Source organism: Lepidochelys kempii, chromosome 3, assembly GCF_965140285.1.
Source record: "Lepidochelys kempii isolate rLepKem1 chromosome 3, rLepKem1.hap1, whole genome shotgun sequence".
Lineage (NCBI taxonomy): Eukaryota > Metazoa > Chordata > Testudines > Cheloniidae > Lepidochelys > Lepidochelys kempii.
The window spans coordinates 164,071,149-164,096,060 of NC_136382.1; the positions used below are offsets into that span (position 1 = coordinate 164,071,149).

The 24,912-nt window shown below is 39.9% G+C and overlaps 1 protein-coding gene across 3 annotated transcripts in view; it reads right to left on the reverse strand.

Annotated features, from left to right (window-relative positions):
- The window catches only part of SPATA17 (spermatogenesis associated 17), a 146,378-nt gene that overhangs the window by 24,598 nt on the left and 96,868 nt on the right, over positions 1 to 24,912 (reverse strand). For all 3 annotated transcript variants that reach the window (XM_073338910.2, XM_073338909.2, XM_073338912.2), the window contains one exon: positions 12,898 to 13,033. In XM_073338910.2, the coding sequence (XP_073195011.1) occupies positions 12,898 to 13,033 (136 nt within the window). The remainder of the gene's footprint in view (positions 1 to 12,897; positions 13,034 to 24,912) is intronic.

Here is a 24,912-nt window from a genome sequence, read left to right on the forward strand (position 1 = left end):
ATCAGCTGATAGAGGCAATAATGAAATGTTTTTTTATAAACTAGAGTTTGTAAGTCCTGTCCTGAGAATGTAATATTTCAAAAAACAGTCTAAGCTTTGGGGAAAAAACCAATTACAGAAACAGCATTAAAAATGCCAAGCACTGGGCAGAAGCAATTCTGGATCAGTTTAAAAAAGTGATTGATGAAACTCTAATCTGAGCTGAAGGAACAGTTTCACGACAAGCTGTGACCATTCCACACACTTCATTAGCCGCCATAATTAGCCTGGTGTTTCAATTTGTTAGAACTGGTGGGGACAATTTTACTCAGAATGCAAACATCAAAAAACAGGGTCCCTCAGACTTCAAAAGAGGCTGATGAGAGGCTTTTCTAGTCTTTGTTAACTAAAAGATTAATTACAGCTGATGGGAGGCTGTACTCTGATTGTCACTCTGTCTATGTGCATTACTTTTAGCATTAGAAGAAAGACATGGTTGACACTGCACTGCTCAATCAAGCAGCTTCACATGAGGGTACAAAGTCTGTTTTAATATGCAGAGCTTTTTATTGTTTGATTGACTTTTTCTTTCTTTTAGGTCTGAGTCTCTCACACCTACATAGTATTACTAACAAAACAGCAGGACATACAGTTGGTATACAGTGGCATTTAACACTTAGCTTTCATTCTTTCATATAACTACATCTCAGAGATCTGAACACGCCTCAAAGCCTTCTGACAGGAATTTTATTATTTGTTTCCTTCCTAATGGCCAAAATGTAGAACCCTGCCCAAACTGATTCACTGTAAAAAACAATGCTGCTAAAAGTATCATAATGCCTTTTCCAAGCTGTTCTAAGTAAAATCGGTCTCTTATATACTTATTTTCACTTTACTATCCTGATTCTTCGCTGCCTTGTGTCTTTTGTAGTCATTTAAACCTGTGTAAAGTGGGTTTAGTACAGGACTTCCCCACTCATTTACACTGGTGGTAACAATGACTACATAACGTATAAAACAGTGGAGAAGCCTTTTTGCAGACTCATGCAAACAGAAACTCTGAGGTACCTGGTCTTATATCTATCAAGGTGGATTCATTTAACCTGAGTTGGTGAAGAGTATACAGAAGTAAACTCTTCTCTCTAATGCAGAAGCTTTGAAATATATTCCAGAGTATAAACCCAGAGTGATTCTGCATTTAAAATTGTGTAAATGAGATTAGAGTCTGACTCATCATCTGTATTTCAAATGGAGGAGGGTACTTCCAGCTTATATCAAACTAATACCATGAGAGATAACAAGCAGCTACCTCCAAAAGTGTTGTCTCCAAAACTGATATAACGCCTTGTTAATCCAACTGAGTATAAATCATAAAAATATTCAAGCACAGTGCAGCAGCATCATATAGTAGTTTCTCTCTCAGGACAATATTTACTATTATACTTTGCCATCAGGTCAGGATGTGAGTGAGGGCTCTCAAGACTGCACAACGTAGCCAGAGAGTGTGCTGGCAAATCAGGCCCTGAGTTTTTAAGCCCACAGTCAATTTTGAAGTTGAAGATAGGGTACAGTAAATCCATAATGAAATAATATTTCTCATCCCTCTGGAAACTGGGTAACAACTTTCTCCTGGAAAATTTCTTCTTGAAAACAGGTATCAGGTTTTTTTGCCTATAATATTGTATGAATTATGGGAGAGCTCCTTATCTAATATAAAGTGATGCATCTCCATTGAAGTCAATGGAGCTAAACTGTGATTTACATCATCCGGGGATCTGGCCCTGTATCTTGAATGCTTTTCATTGAGCTACATTAATGACAACTCTATATGCCATGTATTTCCTACACAACTCAAAAGAGCTTTTTGACATCTTTCATTTCAATTCTATTTGCTTCGGAACATAATGGCAGATGAATGTCCTCTAAGACTATCTAGGCCTGAATCTGCAGCCACAGTGTATGCAGAACTCCCACAGACTTCAAAATAGAGCCAGGTTGACTTCAGTGACAATGTGACTTAAATTGACTTCAGTGGGAGCATCACACATGGGGCAGCTACAGGAATGAGCTCTAAATTTCCAAGAATATTGATTAATTAGTGCAAAACTGCATAGAAAATTCCATATAGATTCACATAGTCCCCTTGTCAGATAAGAAGAACTGTTGTTCCAACAGATTGAGAATCATTAAGATAGTGAATGCCCAGTTCTAATTGTATTTATTTATTTGCTTGTTGTTTATGGTTTATTTAATCTTCTTTTAAGGTGGAACTTCATCAACCAGTACAACTCCCAATTCAGTTGATAACCTTACATTACTTTTCTGGAGTGCTGGAGGGATTACAGGGTATACTCTATTTCCAAAGTAATTCTGTTTAAACAAAAGCTTTATAACATCTAAGAAATTTGCACAAGAAGAATTATTTGGGAAGTTAAAACATTCTTGCCCCTCGAGCTGTACTATAAGAAATGATGGACAAAGTTTGCTCTTATAAAAATACATGATTTTCTTTCTATGCCACTAACATGCAAGTTGCATTATTAAATGAAGAAGGTAGGCAAAGCAAGACATTTATCATCCAACAGACAAATGACACTGGATTGCTAGTTAGACAGTATAATAAGTACCATCTAATTTTCTCTTTAGAATCAATTTATTCTTCAAAGCCCTGGATCATCATCAAGGGACTGCATTTTCCCGCTGAGAAATTACAGAACTGAAAATCAGGTTTTATAAAATGTTCTACTAGTTGCTGACAAACCCTTTGCAAATAACCACTAGAGTGGATTGGATTAGAAAAGTGGTGACAGTGTCTTTTCTCATGCAAATAACTTTACTAAATGACTCGAATCTTCCCAGTTACTACTTTGTATTATTCTTTCAAACTTATTATTTTCTTAGAGTCACCAGTAACCTTCAACAGAAAATTGTTCCAGGCTTTCTTTTTAACCTTTCAGTTGGTCACACTGTCTTTTTTTACACTTGGTTAAATAATATCCTGAGATACGTTTTGTGGATTTTAATTTGCCTCACAATTTTAACCTTCCTTATGCACCTATGAAAATAACTTGACTGCCAGCCTATGGTTAATAATCTGGTTATCAGTCCATCATTTACATTACAGAATTTATTAAGAGCAGCATTTTCAAAGGCAGCCCCAGTAGGATGACCTCTAGGATCTTCTCAGAAAGAATAATCTATAACTCAAGAACATTTTCCCATGGGAACTCTAGTACCATTTGACTTAATGAAATCAGTGACAAAGTGGTCTTCAAGAGAAAGCATATTTCAGTAAACATGATGTAGTCTTCCAACCAGAAATCTGGGAAATCTCTGTTTATGCAAACTGTCAAGTATGTAAACCAATTGTTTTCTCCTCTGACTGAATGATGCAACATATGGTAATGAGAGATAGTAAATTACCATTGTTACCTATTGCTAACATTCAGCGTATCTTTCATGGTATTTCATGAGGATTGCTGTGACATTTGTCTGCCTTTTAAATATATGGTACACAAAAGTATATTACAGTATTTACTAAAAGGAAATACTATAATGGAAAGTTGTATACTAAGTAATATGTAAATCAAATTGACAGACTGCTTTGTGTGTTAACCCAATCAGATTGACAAGAGTTTACATTGCACTTCTCTTTAAGATACTTAAACCATTGGTGGAGGCTTTAGGTCCAGATCTATGGCTGTGGCTGAGATGCATATGATACAGGTCAGGAGAGGCATGCAAAAGTAGCTTTAAGGCAGTTTTATGTTTCCCTTATCCTGGGACCATTTGCCTACTAGGCTGCTCCCCGGCATAAATCAAAGCATCCTCAGGGCTGCTTTATTTTATCCTAGCTGTCCAGGGTCCCAAGGGCTGGGGATTGCTGGTGCATAGATAGTTGGTGCTCCTCCTGTGCTAATGGCTAGAGGTGTGGGTATTACAGGAGCTGCGTAGGCACGGGGAATCTTAAAAGTGACTCTTAAACTAGGGTGCATCAGAGGGTCTGACTCACAATGCTTATTTTGAAGGATAACACACAGCAGACAAAAATGTGGTCTACAGTGACTGTGAAAGATGGCTTTTCATAAATATCACAAACTTTACAATCAGGGCCAGATCATTGGTTTTGACTGAGCTGTGGTCAGGGCAAGAGGAAGAAAGGGGGCTGTAAGATCTTGGGGCCAGCTAAGGACTAATTAAGTCCAAGGCATAACTTGGAGCAGCTGAAGGGATGCTCTAAATTACACAAGTAACAATGGTCCCACAGGGATCTGTTCTTGGCTCTACATCATTTAACATTTTTTAATATTTTTAACATTTAATATTGCAGATGACATGGAAATTGAGAAAGTGAATCATAGAATATCAGGGTTGGAAGGGACCTCAGGAGGTCATCTAGTCCAATCCCCTGCTCAAAGCAGGACCAATCCCAAACTAAATCATCCCAGCCAGGGCTTTGTCAAACCTGACCTTAAAAACCTCTAAGGAAGGACATTCCACCACCTCCCTAAGTAACACATTCCAGTGCTTCACCACCCTCCTAGTGAAAAAGTTTTTCCTAATATCCAACCTAAACCTCCCTGACTGCAACTTGAGACCATTACTCCTTGTTCTGTCATCTGCTACCACTGAGAATAGTCTAGATCCATCCTCTTTGGAACCCCCTTTAGGTAGTTGAAAGCAGCTATCAAATCCCCCCTCATTCTTCTCTTCCGCAGACTAAACAATCCCAGTTCCCTCAGCCTCTCCTCATAAGTCATGTGTTCCAGTCCCCTAATCATTTTTGTTGCCCTCCGGTGGACGCTTTCCAATTTTTTCATATCCTTCTTGTAGTGTGGGGCCAAAACTGGACACAGTACTCCAGATGAGGCCTCACCAATGTCGAATAGAGGGGAACGATCATGTCCCTCAATCTGCCGGCAATGTCCCTACTTATACATTCCAAAATGCCATTGGCCTTGTTGGCAACAAGGGCACACTGTTGACTCATATCCAGCTTCTCATCCACTGAAATCCCTAGTTCCTTTTCTGCAGAACTGCTGCCGAGCCATTTGGTCCCTAGTCTGTAGCGGTGCATGGGATTCTTCCGTCCTAAGTTCAGGACTCTGCACTTGTCCTTGTTGAACCTCATCAGATTTCTTTTGGCCCAATCCTCTAATTTGTCTAGGGCCCTCTGTATCCTATCCCTACCCTCCAGCATATCTACCTCTCCTCCCAGTTTAGTGTCATCTGCAAACTTGCTGAGGGTGCAATCCACGCCATCCTTCAGATCATTTATGAAGATATTGAACAAAACTGGCCCCAGGACCAACCCTTGGGGCACTCCGCTTGATACCGGCTGCCAACTAGACATGGAGCCATTGATCACTACCCATTGAGCCTGATGATCTAGCCAGCTTTCTATCCACCTTATAATCTGTTACGAATTATACCTGAGAGGACACGCACACAACTGCTGCGAATTATACCTAATAGGACACGCACACAAATGCTATGAATTACATCTGGTAGGACATGCACACAAATGCTGCGAATTATACCTGATAGGTCACACACAGTTCGAATCTAGGCTGAGGCACATAAACAAACTCCACAACTGCAGAGTTCCCAAAAGACACTAAGTTTATTACGCTCGAGCGTGGTGCCCCCCTGCTAACCAGGAGGGGACCCCGAATACAGATTATACAAAGGTTATATACTTTTTAGCAAAGCATGTTGCCCTCGTGCATCAGAAACCTTAGCCAATAAACAAACCCTTTTCTTATCTACCACCTATCCCTGCTTGGTGCATTCCTTGTGCTAAACTAGTATGTTAATTACATAGCATGGTCCTAAAGCCATGCATTAGTAACTTTTATTATCAGGATGGGAGGCCTCACATCAAAGGCCAGGAGATAAGGAGTTTAGGGACTGACAAAAAACAGATAGTTGGAGTCAAGGCAGGCTGGAGACAAGGAGGAGGATTTTCACAGGAATGTAGTAGCTAAGGAACACGCCTTCTGGTGTATGATGTGCTTGTTTTTGGACAATGGTGGGCCCCAAACCAAAATGGAGTCACATATGCTAACTTTTCCTTAACAAATCCAAGTGGTAAATAATGAAGAGGAGAGAACACTGATTCAGAGCTATTTAGATCTCTTGTTTGACTGCAAGAAAATAAGTGTTTTAATATGGCTACATGTAAATGTGTACATCTAGGAACAAAGAATGTCGGCCATAATTATAGGATGGGGGACTCTATCCTGGGAAGAAGTGACTCTGAAAAAGATTTGGGGGTCGCAGTGGGTAATCAGCTGAACATGAGCTCCCAGTGTGATATTGTGGCCAAAAGGTTTAATTTGATCCTTTGATGCATAAACAGGAGAATCTCAAACAGAAGCAGAGATTATTTTATCTCTGCATTTGGCACTGGTGCAACCACTGCTGGAATACTGTGTAGATTTCTAGTGTCCACAATTCAAGAAGGATGTTGAAAAAATGAAGAGAATTCAGAGAAGAGTCACAAGAATGATTAAAGGATTAGAAAACATGTCTTATAGACTGAAGGAGCTCCATCTATTTAGCTTAATAATGAGAAGGTTAAGGGGTGACTTGATTGTAAAATGGTCTGTGATGGAGAATCCACAAAAACACTTGGTAAGTTGTTTCAATGGTTAATTACTCTCACTGTTAAAAATGCATGTCTTATTTTCAGTCTGAATTTATCTAGCTTTCACTTCCAGCCATTGGATTGTGTTATACCTTTCTTCGCTTGATTAAATATTTGTTCCCCATATAGGAACTGATAGACCGTAATCAAGATTGGATGTTTTTCTAAAAGACATGCTCTAGGAATTATTATGGGGAAGTTCTATGGCCTGCATTATAGAGGAGGTCAGATTAGAAGATCACAAGGGTCCCTTCTAGCCTTGGAAGAGCAGCATGATTTGGCAACAACCCTTTCCAACTCTGACATGTCCTCTATGTAGCAGTGGAGGCAGCTATGCTGACTATACCACCTAGTAATTCCCCTACACTACGGTAATTTCCAACTGCCCTGTTAGGCCAGCTTTTCAGCTGCCATACACTGGTTGCGAAATACAAAGCAGCTGAACTGGGCACCAAGAATCTGGCCCACAGAAACGTTACAAATGTCCCTTCTTCTGTGTTTGTAATTCATAGTGCTGTACAACAACCAGAGCATACCAGTAAATCTGGCCTTAAAAGTTTTTTTAAAAATTAAAATGATGTAATCATTCCACAAATCTTTAACTTATTAGAGATGTCACATGGTGCCATTCACTTTCTATTTATTGGGTAATCTTTGTATGATTTTTTTTTATAACTCAAACAAACAAAAAACAAATAGGAGATTCCCAGAAAAAAATGTTAAAAGGGAGTTAAGGTTGAGGGTAAGGTTATTGGTAAAAAATATTAAATGTATTTTGTAATTATCCCAAAATACAGGCATTACAAATCCAGATTATGTGGAGTTAAGGTTACATTTTGAAGAAATTCACAAATCATAAGGTTTGGAAATGCACAGTTATGGCACCTAAACAATCTTAACTCTGTCCCGTTAGTGACACCATGCAGTAACCATACAATTATGATTAATACATTTGTAGTTTTGGTCCCAGGCCTGATAAAACTGACTTTTAAAAACAAACATTTTTTCCTCGAAAGGACACTCTTTCCCCCCACCCCAGCAATGCTCCACGGACAGTGCTCTGCAGGTGCTAGGTATACATGGGGAAGGAGGAGGTAGATGTGGGTAGGTCAGAGGCTTGCACACTTCCTACCCCACAGAGATTTCCAGGCTGTATTGTATTTTCTGTTGGGACCTCTGGCCCAGATCTAGTCATGAATCTCCAGTTAGCCACTGTGGTAGCCTGTTGGAGCCAGAGCAGTTGCGGAGGCACAGAGCCTTCATGCAAATGGTCCTGGTGTTTTGTGAATCCATAGGGTTTGATGCCCAGTCGTTTGTTGTTAAAGAGAACAAATCCCAGCTCACTGGATCAATGCATGAGGAACTCTGCAATGGGATGCTCAGAGTGATTTTCTTCCTGAGTCCCCTCGTGCAAACTTTTCTGTGGCAATCCAATCCATGCTCAGGAGTGTGTTCTACAGCGTGGTGCTGTGCCTAGTAACAAGGCCAGGATATTTGGGCAAAGAATTTGCTTTTAAAAACGAAATGTAGTCCTCGTGTAAACAAGTGTTATTACATACACTATGATACATACACATTATACAAACTCACATCTGCAGTACAAATACACTTTTATTTGGGTATGCGTATATATATAATGTATGTATATACGTGGTGTGTATATATAGTTAGTGTAGACTTTTGTTCACATACTTGTGCATTTCTTTACAAGCTCAGATGAAGGCAATCATTATCATGGAAAATTAAAAAAAAAAATCCTGTCTCTGATGAATTGTTAATGACTGTATCTACCCTGGCAAAATTTGGATCTGTAACTCTACAATGATGGCAAAAATGATGGAAACTGTAGTGTATACAATGCACAGGAATATTTACCACATGCTCTGCAGGTTACACAACACAGTGATAAAAATGCCTGTGTCCTGTCTACAATACAGCTTCCAGTGCTGCAACTGTCAGTGGAGCTGTACTGGGGGTGAATTACATATCCTGTTTTTTCCTAGCATAGGCAATGCCATAGCAATCAGAAACACTTTTAATTTGATATTTGATTAATGCAGGCTGTACTCATAAGATATTTCCCCTTGAAAATATCTAATTATTTAATTATTTGCTGTTATTAATGGAATGAAACCATTCAAAACAAACAGCTAGAGTGGCTGTTTTGCAGCAAGCTCATAATCATCAATTCATATATGTAGAAACCTTCCTAAAATTATATTAAGCTGTCCTGTTGAACTTGAAAGGCATATTTTATCCCAATCAATGCATAAAAGTAAAATTATCTATAACTAAGGCATGTTTCTCTGCTGTACAGTTCAGCTGTAATGATCCCCACACACTGCACTTGCACATCAATTATGATAATCATAATCACGGTCGTTAAGCCGAATGTTCATTATTATCAGGATGCTGGTGACAGCAGATTCAATCATCGGGTGCAATGGGCAGGCAGTCACAGTCCCACCCAAGTTTCTGCAGACAGCGTTGTGCCACATTAAGCCTATGATGTGTTCCACATCCCACTCTATTCCAAAAGCTGTAGACGGTAAAGGTCAACTTTATGTTCTGTGCAATATGCTTAGGTTCTCTAAATTAATTCTTTGGAGCACTTGGATATTTTATGCTTTGTAGATAATAAAATTGTATTTAGGGCCAAAATGCATGTGCAAATAATGAAACAGTGCTGCAGCCATGTTGTAATTCACCTATAATAAGGCATATGAGGAAAGATTCTATCAACAAGGAAATCTTAAAATGTCACTTCCTGAATTTCCCGAACAAGGAAAACATTAAATGATGCCATTAGAGTCAGTTATCTAAAATGCATATGCAAACTAATTCCAATTTGGATTAAAAGCTGTAGGATAGCATTTCTGCTTCAGTAAATATGAACATGTGAGTGTTTTGACAACAAAAAAATTATAGTTAGTATATTTGATTCCCAGACTGTCCAACTACATGAGACCTATCATTATAGATTAAACTCATGGTGATTGGTAGGTTCTTAATACTAAAACTGCACACTTAATATAAATATGGTCTAAGGTATTCCAAAGCATTTGAAAATAAATAAATGAATAAAAATAAAAATAAATGAAAACAAAAAATAAGGCTTTAGAAGTGTGTTGTTAAAAAAGAAGTCATAAAATTATTTATCAGTTTTTACAAATGTGGAAACCAAAATCAAGTACAGTAGTTATCATAACAGTTGCAATATTTCTCTTTACCTATTTGTATGCTTTCAGTGAAAAATGTAAATACAACACTATTTTTTCCCTTTACTTGGTGATGTCTTTGAAATGGTCATAGAATATGATAACAGTTTGGAGATCATTACTAAGTAGAAATAAAACGTTTACGTTCTCGCATTCACGAACAGCTGCTATGATGTTCTGAGAAAGGATGTGCTATACCCCATCTTGTTTATTCAAGAGGAAATATAGTAAACCAATATTCACCTAATTGATATCCTATTAAGGAAAGAATAAACAAGTAGTTATATAGTCAGATTCAAATCTTTTTGTGATTTTTTAAAAATTAACAGTATACACAAACCTGTGTATAAGTCTGAGCAATTTATAATTAAATATGATGTACCCATAAAACACAAGGAAGCTAGCTTTTCAACAGATAATTTGGAACAGGCTCAACATATTTTCCATTAACACTTGAAGAGGCCACTCACCATCAAGGTGATTTCTTGGGAGGACTCGGTGCAAGAATTTGTAGCCTTGCCCTGTCGTTGGCGATCACATTTCAAGAAAAATAGTATTTTTCCTTTCCCAATGCACTACTGCAGTGATAGGCTGAATGCATATCGTAGCAGGGCTATCATCCACTCAGATTGTCATATAAATTGTATTTATATACAAAGTTTGACACATTTCAAGTAGGAAAATCAGTTAAGTGCTAAACGGGAGTAACAGATTCTGAGATGAAAGATCCTTAGGCTTTCGACAGCATTAAGGTGTTTGCCATTTTGTTAAGTCTCTTCCACAGCATTTCCTGCATATATGCTTATCTTGTGTACAGTATAGTTATGCACAACATAATCATATATTCAAGAAATAAATTTGTAGATCACTTAAAGTGGTGCTTAAAAAGAGTTTCTCTTTTAAAGGGAGTGATTATGAAAATCTGATCTGAGGTCTTTTTTGATAGGGCCTCTTTCCCTAAAAAAGTGGTGAGGAATGGAGATTTTTAGACTCTTTCCTGATGATAATGACCAGTAAAAGCAGCAGGTAGGTCAAGAAACTGCTCTTCTTTCCTATTAGCTCTCTGTGTTTGTAAGTGCCTCCTAATTGAAGCTTCATATTGATTTAGAATTGGTAGTTGGAAGGCTAGATGTCATATTGGGTTAATGGATATAGCTGTTCACCTCTAGAGATTTAGGTTGAAAACTGTCTAAGATCACAAGTAAAAATGAGTTTGGTGGTCTCAGTTAAGTTTCTAGCTTATATGATGTACATTATCAAGAAATGCCCAGGATTGGAAAAACAGAATTGTTGCTGGTCTGACTTGAGGAATATCAGCAAAAAATGTTTGGAGAAGCTTTTCTATAACCTACTTACACTATGTCTGCTGGCTTCAAACAATGCTACTTGTAACTCATTTTGTTTTAACTAAATCCAGCCCCCTCCCCTTTTGTTTGTTTGTGAAAGAAGGTTCAATTATTGGCCTATGTGCATTTAACTGCAATGCAGTTTAATAGAAATTATTATGTTCAAATACCAAAGTCTTACTCTGCTGACTGTAAAAGTTGGGAAAAGAACTGCTTTTTGCTTATTAATGATCTTAATTTCCAAATCAGACATCTGGTGGAAAACACAAAAACTAATATAGATGTGAGAAACCTTATTTAAAAAATCAAGAATTTGTTTTTCCTTTTTACTCTCACTCTTATGTTCAGTACCAAGTTGAAATGTTTGTACGGATAATTGTTTTAAAACTGGAGAGATGGCAGGGGAGAGAGAGCAAGCATATCCTTAACGGACTGAAGGCTAGCTAGCTACAGTATTATCACTGTAGCTGTAGACAAAAGAGGAATATGATTCTTTCTTTAGAGAAGCTTTGCTGGAGTAGAGGAGAAAAGCAACAAAAAAATTCTGGCTTCTTTTCTCTTAGCAACATATTGACATAGGAGACAGATTTTGTAGACTTGGGTGTACACTTACAGGGAAAACATGCTTGAAAACTGTGATTAAACATGTCTTAACACAGTTACTACTGACACTATTTAAAGAGCTGATACGAACATCCAGTACTGTTAGAACATTAAAAAAAAAATTTCTAATTCATTTTAATTGCATCCTCACTGACCCTCTAAACTGTTTAAATGTCCAGAAGACCGATAATCCTCACCCAGGATACAAAGAAGTCCTGTTAACAAGAATCAGCCCCTGGTTTAGCAGGAATTGGTGTGTGATAACTTTGTTTTCTTTCATCCACTTTAATCTAAGTCCACTGGGAGGTTACATAAATTCAGAATCCTTTGCTTCCCAAAACTTACAAGAACTTACAAAACAGCCAAGAAGCAATTGTTCAATTGTCTTTTTTCCATTTCATGCTTTGTGACTGATGCTCTACATGACTGAAGCTTTTAAACTTTTGACAACCTAGCCTGTATTGAATTCCTTCCGTTGAACTTATATATACACTGTTAAAAGTTTTGAGAAACATCACATCCTATCATGTTAGGAATTAGAAAGACTTGAGATGGTTTTTGACAAATTAGAGAATGATGAAAATATCTTATGGTAACTATAGCTCTTCGCTCATTTTTAAAACTGAGCAGAAAATGGAAGAAGAAAAGCATTGGTTAATATTTCCATTTTTTGTTGAGATTTTCAGTAGTATTCACTTATGTGTTTCATATTTATTCTTCTACCAGATCAGAAAAAGCAGTACATAAAACAGGATATCTTTTGCACATACTGCAAGTAATGTGGCATTTATCAGAAGCATATTCCCCCCAATAACTTTAGGTCCTTATTCCATAAAGTGCAAAGCACCAGCTGGGGGGTGCTGAGTGCCCTTAACTTCAGTTGACTTCAAAGAGAGTTGAAGAAGCTCAGAATCTTGTAGAATCTGACCTTTAAAGATTACAATCCATTATACTACTTGAAGTCCTGAATCCGTGCCCATCAGAGTTATTGGAAATGTTCCCATTGAATTCAATGAACTTTGGACCAGGCCCAATGCTTTCTGATTTTAATAAAATAACAATCGAAAAAATTATCACTTTGCTTCATATTACAGTGACTCACCTTGTTTGCTACCCATTTCTCATGGTGTTCTTCTCGGAAATGTTTGATTCCATAAGTCATTTGGCCATATTTACTTGATGTATGAATTAATGGGTCATACTCCTGTTTTTTATGACATGAAGAAAATGGCAAAAATCTGAAAGATAAAAATATTTGCATATTTATTACTACTCTACTATGGTTGCAGTAGGTAGTATTTTAAATCAGAGGTATAAATGCTGTGAGATATGAGCAGAACATATACCCAACAAACTTTCCATTAACTTGTTTATGTCCTCCTCTCAGTGTTGCCATAGAGCTAATGCATTTTCTCTCCCAAGCTCTCCACTTTTTTAAAGAAGTGGTGCCACATTAGAGAATCATACAGTTATGATATGATGGAATGGAAACTTTTATGTGAAGATGTAACTTTGGTTCATTTGCATACCCAGGTGATTGCTTGGCTATTTACCAACCACTGTATTTAAACTGTAACTTATTTTAGAAATTACATCCCAAACCCTGAGGGCCCAATTCAGCTACTCTTACTCACTCTGAGTAGTAACATGCTACACTAATAGTCACATTAATTACAATGTATTTGTAGACCATAGATTTAAAAAAATGTCTGTTGCTTTTGATAAAATCACCAATGGTGTACCTTAATCACAAGATTGCTTAATTGTATTGAACAGTAATAGTTAAAGGCATAATTCTGCCACCATTAATAATATTGAGGGGAACTCCCTGATAGGGGAGCCATGCTGCCAGTGCCTGGGGCTACAAGGGGCACAAGTCTGACATGGAGGGAGAGGGCTTTAATATAGATGGCCCTAACCTCCCATGGGTGTTTGCAGGTGTTCTAGACAGGTCCCATCTATTGCGGAGAGGCATGTGGTAAGGGGCACCTCACAAAGATTTCCTATTCCTAAGCCCACTGCCATACATTTCATCATAGGAGCAGATGATCTGGTACAGATTTATCACATTTTAATATAGATTAAAATCCTATGAGATATGCCATTGCTGGTGTTCTGAAAAGCAGCAGGTATTCTTTATTCTATGTTATGGTAGTTAAGTGATTAGATGGCTAGAATTAAAAGTATGTGTTTCAGATGTTTAGAACATTATTTTGCCTGAGCTGTCATGAGGATAGCGTAGCTAATTTTAAAAATTCTAAAAGAAAGGTGGGAGCTTATTTGAAGGCCACACTCCCCATGAGATTTGGGTTGTTAAACAAGGATTTTGATAAAGATGGGATGTGACCAACTTGTCTCAGCAGCACCTCCTTGTGGCCCAGCAGGGTACGACTCACCCGACTGTGGTTCCCCAACAGTTGGGTGTTACCCCTCACAGATCCAGTGCTGAGGTGCCTTAATTTTCTGGCTATTGTACACCTGAGTCCTACCCCTTCCAGGGTATTAAAGTCCAAAACAAAAAAAAGGAAAACAGTGAACTTATAAATCAGGGTTGTCCATGGATTTGTCAGCTGGACCCCACCGTACTGCTCCGAGCTTGTCTCTGTGCAGCTAGCTCCTTTTTATCAGCCTTCCTGGGCCTATTAATTCCATCCACTAAATGATTCATCCATAAAATAAGCTTCCTCAGGCTCTGGGCTGGAACCAGCCTTCCCTCATCAAGGAAGTAGCAGAGCCCTGCTCTCCTTACTGGTCAGCCCTGAACTGGACTAGGTCTTCTTTTCACTCCCCCTTCACTTCTGACATTGGCTAACGGTGTAGTGAGGTGGGGTCAGCTGGATCCACAGGCTCTCCTTAGACTTCTCCTTGCCAGGGAGGGGCCGGTCTGCCCCTCACACACTGTTCCCCCCACTGCCAGCTCCTCTCCCATACCAGCTCCCTTCCATCCTGAAACAAAAAGTCGGCATTTCAATCCTAGCCCTCTGCTGGATCTGAAATGGGTGCCATCTCATGAGTACCATCTCATGAGTCAGGGGCTGGTGTCTTTCATGGTCTGTGTACAGGATGAACTTATTGCTAGGAGGTAGTATGTGAGTGCCTTCATGGCCCATTTCACAACTAAGCCCTCTTTTCTATCATGGTGAGTAGGCTTTTTCTCTTGGGAACAATTTTTGGCTTATGTAGAGGACAGGATATGTATTAGCAAGGAGTGTTGCAAGCAAGACACGAGAAGTAATTCTTCCACTCTACTCCACTCTGATTAGGCCTCAGCTGGAGTATTTTGTCCAGTTCTGGGCATCACCTTTCAGGAAGGATGTGGACAAATTGGAGAGTCCAGAGAAGAGCAACAAAAATTATTAAAGGTCTAGAAAACATGACCTATGAGGGAAGACTGATAAAATTGGGTTTGTTTAGTCTCGAAAAGAGAAGACTGAGAGGGGACATGATAACAGTTTTCAAGTATGTAAAAGGTTGTTACAAGGAGGAGGAAGAAAAATTGTTTTCCTTAACCTCTGAGGATAGGACAAGAAGCAATGGGCTTAAATTTCAGCAAGGGAGCTTTAGGTTGGACATTAGGAAAAAATTCCTAACTGTCAGGGTGGTTAAGCACTGGAATAAATTGCCTAGGGAGGTTGTGGAATCTCCATCATTGGAGATTTTTAACAGCAGGTTAGACAAACACCTGTCAGGAGTGGTCTAGATAATGAGTCCTGCCACGAGTGCAGGGAACTGGATGAGATGACCTCTCCAGGTCCCTTCCAGTTCTATGATTCTATGTCCTGCTGTTGATTGCCTGGGACAAGACTGCTCCCAACCTGACTTTGGAGGAATCAATCCGTAGAAGAAATTCCTTCTTGAAATCTGGGCTGTATGAGGTGAGCTCTCTGCAGAGGTGAGCATTTAGGATCTGAAAGGATTTCTTACAGCCTTCCATCCTGTGAGAAAGCCAATACATCTTTTTTGAGCTACTGTCTTTGAGCAGATTGGTGAGGGAGGCCACAATGGATAAGAATCCCAGTACAAATCAGCAGTAGTATCCTGTCATTCCCAGAAACCTGTGCACCTGCTTCTTTGAAGTTATAGTAGGGCAGGTCCTTAAGGCCTGGACCTTGTCCACCAGAGGTTGTACCTGACCCTTCAGGTAGGTTGTCTCATCTTTGCATATGCCACATTTGGCAGGGTTTGCCATTAGTCTGGCACTGGAATACAGCAGCTATCTGTGTCAGGTGATCCTCTCAGTGCCAGCTACTGATCACAACACCATTGAGGTAGGCAGTGGCACAACTACTGTGGGGCTGAAGAACTTGACCTATTAACCATTGAAAAGTTGCTGGAGCCTTTTGTAAGCCAAATGGCATAGTCCAGAACTGATAAAGCCAAAAGGATGGCATAGCCCATTTTTTCTCAAGAGTTTGGCATGAATGGAATTTGCCAGTATCCTTTGGTAAGATCCAGGGTGGTAATATTTGGTTCAGCTGGTCTAGCAGCTCATGAACACACAGCATGGGTTATGCATCAACCTTTGATATGGCATTGACTCTTCTAAAGTCAGAGCAAAATCAGCTGGTCCCGTCTGGCTTAGGGACCAATGCAATTGGACTTCTCCAGTTGTTATAGGATTCCTAAAGTCCTTCATTATTAATATTTACTGATTTTTTTCTTGAAAAATTCCTGGGTTTTTGAAAAAGCCAGTATTTGGGTTTAACCAATTTTAATGTGGACTTTGGCCATTTTTCATAGAGGAAGCCATACTGAAGGGCCAGCAGTGGGAGCAGGGGGCTCTGTCTGGCAATGGCTCCAGTGCTCACAGGGTGCAGCGTTTCACTCCCCTCCTGACTCCTGCCCTTCAGGTCCCCTTCCATTCATTCTGTGTAGTGCGGGAGTGAGATGGGCAGGGAGTTGGGTCCTAACAGCTGAGACAGCCCACTGCTGCAGCGACAGGCCCATAGGGAGGGGAAGGCTGCACTCTGAGAACTGGCTCCCTTGCTGGACAGAGTCCCCTCGCCACCTCAGCCTTTCAGCACAGGAGTGGTCTTAGCTGCCAGGACCTGGCTCCTTGCCCATCTTACTCCCCCACTGCAGCTGGACAAAGCCTGCTGGACAAAGCCTGCAGTGGGAAGAGGATGGGGCTGTGCTGAAGGGCTGGGATCCAGGGGGACTCTGTCTGGCAGGGGGACATGCACTTACAGGTGCAGCTTTCTGTTCCCCATGTAGTCCTGGTCATTCAGCATGCCCGTTTGCTTCCTCTGCATGGGGACGGGGGGAGTAAGCCGGACAGGGAGTGGAAGACTTCCTCACCTCCCACATGGTGAGTGCCCCTCCCTTGGCCTCTGTGATTACCAGGCACCACCCCTCCCCCATGCTTACTACCCTTCATTTTCCATTTATATCAATTTTCTCCTGTTTTTAAACTTTTAATAAATCCCAATATATTTCCAGGAAAATAAAATAAATAAATAACTGATAACAAAGGGCCTTAGGGATTCCTAAATTTCTCTCTGGGTCCAACATAGATTGTAATTTTTGCTTCATGGGTTTGCTCATCTTCTGGGAAAGTGGCTGCAGGTTTTCCCTTACTTCCTGCCACATCCAAACTGAGCCAGGACACCAGGTGAGATGGGTTTGTCCAGGCTGGCCTGTTCCTCCTACATTTCTTGTATTAAGACCAGAATCCTTCTGTGGTTGCCTCCCGTTCAACAGTTCAAACGGGAAGAAGCCTGTAGATGACTGCAGCACCTCCCACACCACAAATGAGAGGGCTGAAGGGAGGCGACTTCAGGACTCTGACTTCCCCAGCCAGATTTCTCATTCACTGGAGCTGATCCTTTGGCTCCACAGTGTCCCTCTCTGAATGTCACTGTAGCAGTCCTAAATGTCATATAGTTATCCAGTAGCTGGATGGTGTCTGCCATTGTCATGGGCCAGTGACATAGAACCCAATCTTTTCCCCTGGTGGGGAATATCAGCGTTATTTGTTCAAGCAGAATGATTTCTGCTATTTGAATCCCTGTCTCTGTCTGAAATATGAGTCACTGGCAACACCAGTGTTGCAGTTTCTGTGTCACCATGCAGGGACAGGCACCTGGAGGATATCGCTTCTCCCAAAATCAATGAAGGAACGTTGCCTGCACGATATCCAATATGTCAAAATGGTTGCTTTGACTTGTACATAATCTTGTGATGTCACTGAGTCTAACCCACATTAGGCTGCTTGCATTGTCTGGTCGAGAACCACCTGCTCAAGTGTTTTGAGAAAGATCTCTGGATCATCTTCAGGTCCCATCTTTGGTAGTCTTCTGGTACCGGGGCTCCTGCCAGATCTGTGCCACTAGGCCCAGCCATTGTGGGTGGCCACAGTATGGTCACAATCTGTTGCATTAGCTTTTATTGCTTCTGGGCAGTTATTAGCTGCTGCTGCTGCTTGGTGGTCAACTGCTGGAGGAATTGCTGTTGCTGCTGTTGGCATTGAGCATTCTGTTCTGCCATCCAGTAGTTGTTCCACATCCATACTACGGAGGAGGAATTTTTTTCTGGTGTTTGGGCGGGGGCGGTGGTGGTTGTTGGGGTTTTGTTTTTTAAGTCCTGACCTGCTCCCCGTCATGGGGGCTAGATCGTGCCTGCATTCAATATCAAATTTGTAACCAGGTTGTCTCAGTGGCACCCCTTTATGCCCTCGCAAGGGCATGTTTAGCCTGCTGCGGGTCTCAGATGGTCGGGTGTCACTCCTTACAAGTCCAGTATCATGGTGCCTTAGCTTTCTTGCCTCTTCTCAGGCTTTGGAGTCCAAAACAAAAAAGGGAAAACAGTAAAGCTAAAAATTTAGGTCATTTGTGGATTCATCAGCAGGATCCCACCCTACTGCTCCAGACTTGTCTCCCTGTGTTTTGTTCCTTTTTATTGAGACCTAGTCATCCTATCCTCCAAATGGCTCAGGCTCTGGACTGGAACCAGGCTTCTCTCACTTAGGAAGTAGCAAAGCTCTGCTCTCTATACTGGTCAGCCCATCACATGGCAATAAAACCATTACTTCTGTCTATGGATTGCTAAATGGGTTTTTAAAAATCATTTATTGGGGGAAATCAATATTTTAGCAACTGTAAATTTTATCAGTGAACCTTCCATCCACTCTCCCCTTCAGAAAAAGAAAGTCTGAATATCTCACTAGTATCCATCCAGTATCCCAACCAAATGTTATATAAAATTAACAAAACAAAAACACAGAGGTAACAGAGCTTTAAATAATACAAAGCTACAGAAGTATGTGTACGCTCATGGGACAGGTAGCTCTCATATAAGACAGATTATGGTACTTGTAATGTTAATTTGCACATGGGATGGACATCACATGCACAAAAAATTAATGTGGCCCCAGTGTCCCAGAGTATACAGAGAAGGTGCTGAGAGCCGGCTGCTCCACTTACACATTTTTTTATCACTTCTGAATTGCATTTTAATAGTACATTTTTCTTTTGTTCAGACATGAAAGAAAATTGGCTTTCTCAAGGGATTGGATGGCTGAGAAGACAAGGCTAGCAGTTTAGGGATTTGCCCATATATGCATGGAATTTAGTTTATCCATAACATTCATAATTCACTATGAATACAGTGTTTGTAATGCCTATATACTAAACAGATTAAAATTTTTTGTAAAATATCATTTATTGAGAAAAATGGAAGATAAACTAAATGAAAATCATGATGTGCACAGTTTACAATCTTAAGTTATAACCCTATATACAGAGCTTTTAAAAGATCATCATTTCAATTTAGATCACTGTTCAATCCTCCCCTTCTTTTTGCAAATAGTCTCTCAGAATAACCCAAATTCTATGTATCTTGATGTAGAGATCAAACAATATTCTGATTATGTAAGAAATGATACACAATAGAACATGTATGTGGTTTAGTATCATAAATGCATATTTCATGTGCTGTGTTCTACTGAATATCTTAAACCAGATAAGTGCATCATATACTGTTGTGTGTGACATTAACTGCACACTCTGGATTATGTCTCTCTACTTGGAAATGATTAATAACATATTTATTAGTTTTTGAGTAATAATAGAGACTTTAAAAATTGTAGATAGATAGAACGGCATAAAATAAACTGTTGCTTTCATTGTTTTCCTTATGTCCCCAATTCTGTAGTCAGATCCATGAGGATGGCTCCTTACACCTATGTCGATCAGAATGATCTATATTTGCAAAATTGAAGTCCTCCTACATCCAGCAAGAATCTCTGATATTCATTGTATATTCATTTCAATAAAGAATGTGTTTTTAAAATACTATATTAGTATTAAAATAGAGTAGAATGACTGAAGTATATCATGGAAATCATACAAAGGACATTCTACCTTCATAGCAGAACTTAGAACAAAAAAGTACAGCAAACAGCAATAATATTGCAATATAGACTGATATAGAGATTTGTAGCTTCATGTATACATTTAACATAGCTTCTCTCAAAATTAGCAATTATTTATATTCTGAACTTGGTAGAAAAGGGGAGTGGTTAGAGAAGAAGAGGAAAACATCCAGAGAAAATTAAATCCAGACAGAGATATCAATGTTGTTAGTTAAGTGCACAAGTTTAGATTTAATAGGTCTATTCAAGCAAAGATCTGAAGAGCTCATTCTGGCAGATTTCTTACATCTGGGTCCCAGCCCCCTAGTGTGACTAAGGTGGAACTCCACAAGCCCTCGAAGGTTTTTGATGGCTAAAGGCAGTGGTAGCAGAATGGAGCAGGAGCCAGCTCCTTTCTTGGCAATCAAGTGTCCAGGTTGCTGTCTGAGAGAGAACTGAAGGCTCCCCAAATAAGGCAATAATAAAAAATGAAATATTATTGCTACAAAAACTCAAATAAGGGATATCCCAAAAGAAACAAAAACTCTAGGATGGGTGGGGATTTTGATCAAGCTTTGCCCTCCTAGAGGCAAAATCCTAGCAGCGATACTTTGTAAATGCACTGTGTACCAGGTTGCTACCTTGCAGAGATGGCTTTGACTGTCTCATTAGCATCAAAGGCTGTCCTTGGTGTTGTGTCGGATCTATGCTGTGGCACAGATGGTGGGGTTTCAGTTTGTTTGTTTTTTTATGCTCTTGTTCTAGAGAGGACAGTTGAGTAGGGTAGGGGCCTTCTTCCATAGCACCACCAGGCCTTTGGTCACAATGCTCTGGTAATCTATGACTCTGAGTGCTGCAGCCACAAATTGATTATCTTGATGTCCAGGTAAATGCCAGCACTGTAGCTCAGAGTAGTGGAGTGCAGTAACATGACAGTGGCGAGCCTTCCTTCTAACTGTTCGTGCCTCAACTTCCAAGTTCTCATGTGGAGGTGAGGGGATATCCCCAGAGAGGATTTTTTATTAACTGTCTTTAAGGCACATTTAGCTTTGAGGCATCCTTTTCAGCAGCCCATACAAAATAGGGTGAAATAGCATGGAACAGGCCTGATTGGACACACACAATCCTGCCTCAGATAACTCTCAGTGCTGCACCAATAGATTCCTGAACGTCCGAGCCAACTTCCGTAAAAAGTCCTTTTCTTTCTCCCTTCATCCTGCTCCTCTCTCTACTGTGTGTAGTTTTCCTATCTCTCCACTCTTTCTCCATCCTCCCTACACATATTCTCTCCTTTCTTCCACTTCCTCAGCCTTTGTCTTTATTCCTTCTTGTCTCTCTCACCCCGTTATCTAGAGTTTTTGTTTCAGTAGAGCAGCAGGAGATGGAAGAAAGGCCTTCTGGACCCAGCAGATTTTCCAGCTGGGGTGGTAGGGATAACATGTATAGCAGGATGCTGATCAGGGCCTGACTCTGATGGTAATTTGAGAGAGAGAGATAAGCTTCCTGGCAGAAGCAAGAGGAATATAGGCTTGGCAGGTGTGCCATTGTCTGCTGAGAAGCACAGTCTCAGTTCTGTGTGATGCCTACCAACAGGGGCACAGCTCAGAAACACTCACTTTCTCTTGTGTTTACACAGAAACAGTAGTAGTCCTGCAGTCCCTTCTCTGGATCTGCCTGTAAAAGGGTGGCTTGCTCTTGGGGCTAAACCAACCCTGATTACAAGATGGGCTTCTCCTGGGAGGAAGCTGGTGATTCCTTTATAAAGGAGCCGGGTAGAAATGTTGAGATGGTCCAGCTGGGGAAAGAGATCAAGCAAGGCTCCGGCAAGGCCCTGAGTAAGCAGGGAGGAAAGCTCTCCAGGCAGGAAGGCCTGGAAGATACCTCGACTACAACAAGGAAAAAAATGAGAAAAGCTCTTTAGGCTGACAGAGATCGTGAGTAACCAGGGAGGAGACTGGCTGAAGAAGAACTCCAGAGAGGGTGGAAGTTTTTTGTTTCAGTTAAAGACAGTTTTGAACTTTTATTTAGACAACTGTGACCCTGGAATGGGTGGACTAAGGATTGAGACCTGGCCAGAGTGCCAAGTTACCTGACAGAGAAACCACCACCAGGGTGACTAGTGACAGGGGCACTAGTCCAGCAAGGGGCTGTGACCCCATGCCTGGCTATGAGGGGGCTTATCGTGGTGAGTGGACTCTGTGGACTGACTGTCAAACAGGCAAATGTCCGGTAACCTAGTAGCAACGGAATCTGGGCCTGTACTCTGATGCCAGATCTCTTCATGCTTTGTCCACACTTCTGAGAAGGGTCTGACGCACTTCTGCATTAACTGCAGGAAGCCACCTTGTCATAATGAGGTACAAGGTTGCACTACCTTGGCATAATGAGGTACATTAAAAACAGAGAACTACGTAGGATTTTCATGCTTACCTTAGCTTCCTTTCTTTTGTAATTTCTAGTTAAACATTTAATATTACTTTAATGCATATTTTTGTGGTTTAATAATAGAAATGCTGCCAAAATCTTACCTATAGCTATATGAACAGAAGTGCAATAATTTTACCTAAACAGGTTCTCTGCACTAGTGATTCTATCTCTTGTCTTCTTGTTCCAACTCAAATAAAACAGAATTATCTGTCAGTCTAAAGAAGACCATGAACAATTAGTTCCACATAAACTGTTCAGTACCATCTGGCACATATGAATTAATTATTCTTTATGAAGAACTTCATGAATTTTCAGTTTTCAAAGTTGGTGCCAAATCTGAAGTTATTCCTCCACCCATTCAGATGTGCCCTCTTTGGGACATTGAGTACTATCACCAGTATTATTGCCCGTTTCTGCTTTTCACTCAGGGAAGGCAAGAAGCTCTGAGGCTGTTCTTATCTTAGCATATGGTTGGGGCAGCCATAATTTGTCCCATAATGAATTCATGTTAAAACAAACTGTATTTACAACATAAAGACAGTATAATCCCTCGATGCATCTACTCTGGTTACCAGTTGTGCTGAAAAAATTTTTATAGTGGGGTGCTGATGATGCAAACCATGTATTTGGTGTTGTTTATTACTACTTCAAGTCATGGGGTGCAGCAGAACCCCCAGCATCCCTAGTTCCAGCACCACTGCCGGTTACATCCAATGTCATATAATTTGATAATTATATTATTATTCATTATTTAAGACACTGTATGTAATGCTACACTAAGTGTGTGTCCAGTCCACAGCTGTATTTATCGTATAAATTATTCTGTATTCTGATGTTAGTAAATATAGGAATCCTCTGGTCATTTTTGTTTAATCCAGGTCTGCAATGGAGTAAGGTAGCGGAAAAAAGAATAGCCTACTTCTTGTATGAAGCAAAAGTAACAGAGATCTCTTTTGCAGACAAATTCTAGAACTTCTTAATTATACACAGACTTATTATCTGCATCCCCAGTGTTATAAAGTACCAGAACTTCATTAGAAAAATTAAGATAGAAAAATGAAGGCACCACTTTGTAAATTTCCACTGGAAATTAGCTGGAAGAAGCAGAGGAATACTGGATCAAAAGAGGGTAATCATGCTTAACTGTGCCCTAGAGCACCCGCATGTATAATACGATTTACACAGTAACTACCTCTCCTATTACAGCTTGTTTGGAGTATTTCTGTGTTAATGGGGTTAGCTAATTTAGTATTTTAACTTAAAAAGACTCTGCTGATTAATAAATGTTGCACACTGTGCTAGTAATTAAAATAAATGGAAGAGTTACAAATAGAAGTTGAATTGTTAAGGAAACATTATCTGAAAATATATGGTAATCCCTGTTTATCATAATACAATAACAGTCCAGAAAATATGCAAATTGCTAAAGTTGCAAAGCATATGAAAAACTAGACATAATTTGCAAAAAGTTTTTAGATGTGTAAGATCTGTATGACATAAAATGCAGTGGTTATTTTTATTGTAACTAACTCAGAAATACAGTGAACTGTATCATCCAGATGTAAGACATTGAAATAATATTTTATTTAAGAAAAAATCTTACTCAAGCATTTAGCTGAATAAAAAAAATAACATGTTCTTAACATTTTGTTACCATTCATTCTGGGCCAATTCCTGACCCTCACGATCTGTAGGCACAGGGCCTATCTAGGTTGCAAACTTCTCCATAATCTTTCCCTAAAAGAGAGGCTAGACCAGAACTAGGTAGTTGGACAAGATGTTCATTTTGAAAAGTCTTTTGTGAAAAATTTAATGGATAAAATTTAATACTCAGAAGAACAGAAGGAATCCATCCTCTTGGAATGAGTATTAACCATCTCCCTTAAAAGCAGACCAAGCCACTGATGTTCATTGTTCAGGAAAGATATGGATCTGGTCCATAGATGGTGGAATTTGAGTCCACCAAATAACTCCTGGAGGCTGGTAAGAATGAGACTCAGAATTCAGCAAAGTGAGATGGAATGCTCTGAACTATAATCACACTGAAAACAAAAGATGTGGGGAAGAGAGGTCAGTAGGGGTTAATTTTTCTTACGCGACAGAACATGTTCATATCTTGGGATAGAAAATTAAATAACAGATTATCTAAGGTTTTTAGACAGCCCCCATTGCTATGGTACCTCAGGGTCTAACAATCTTTATTGCAGCTATCCTCATAAAGCCCCCCTGAGGTAGGGAAGAACTACAATCCCTATTTTACAGATGAGGAACTGAAACACATTGAGCCTTTGGGCTTGGCTACACTTGCAGATGTAGAGCGCTGGGAGTTAAACCAGCCCT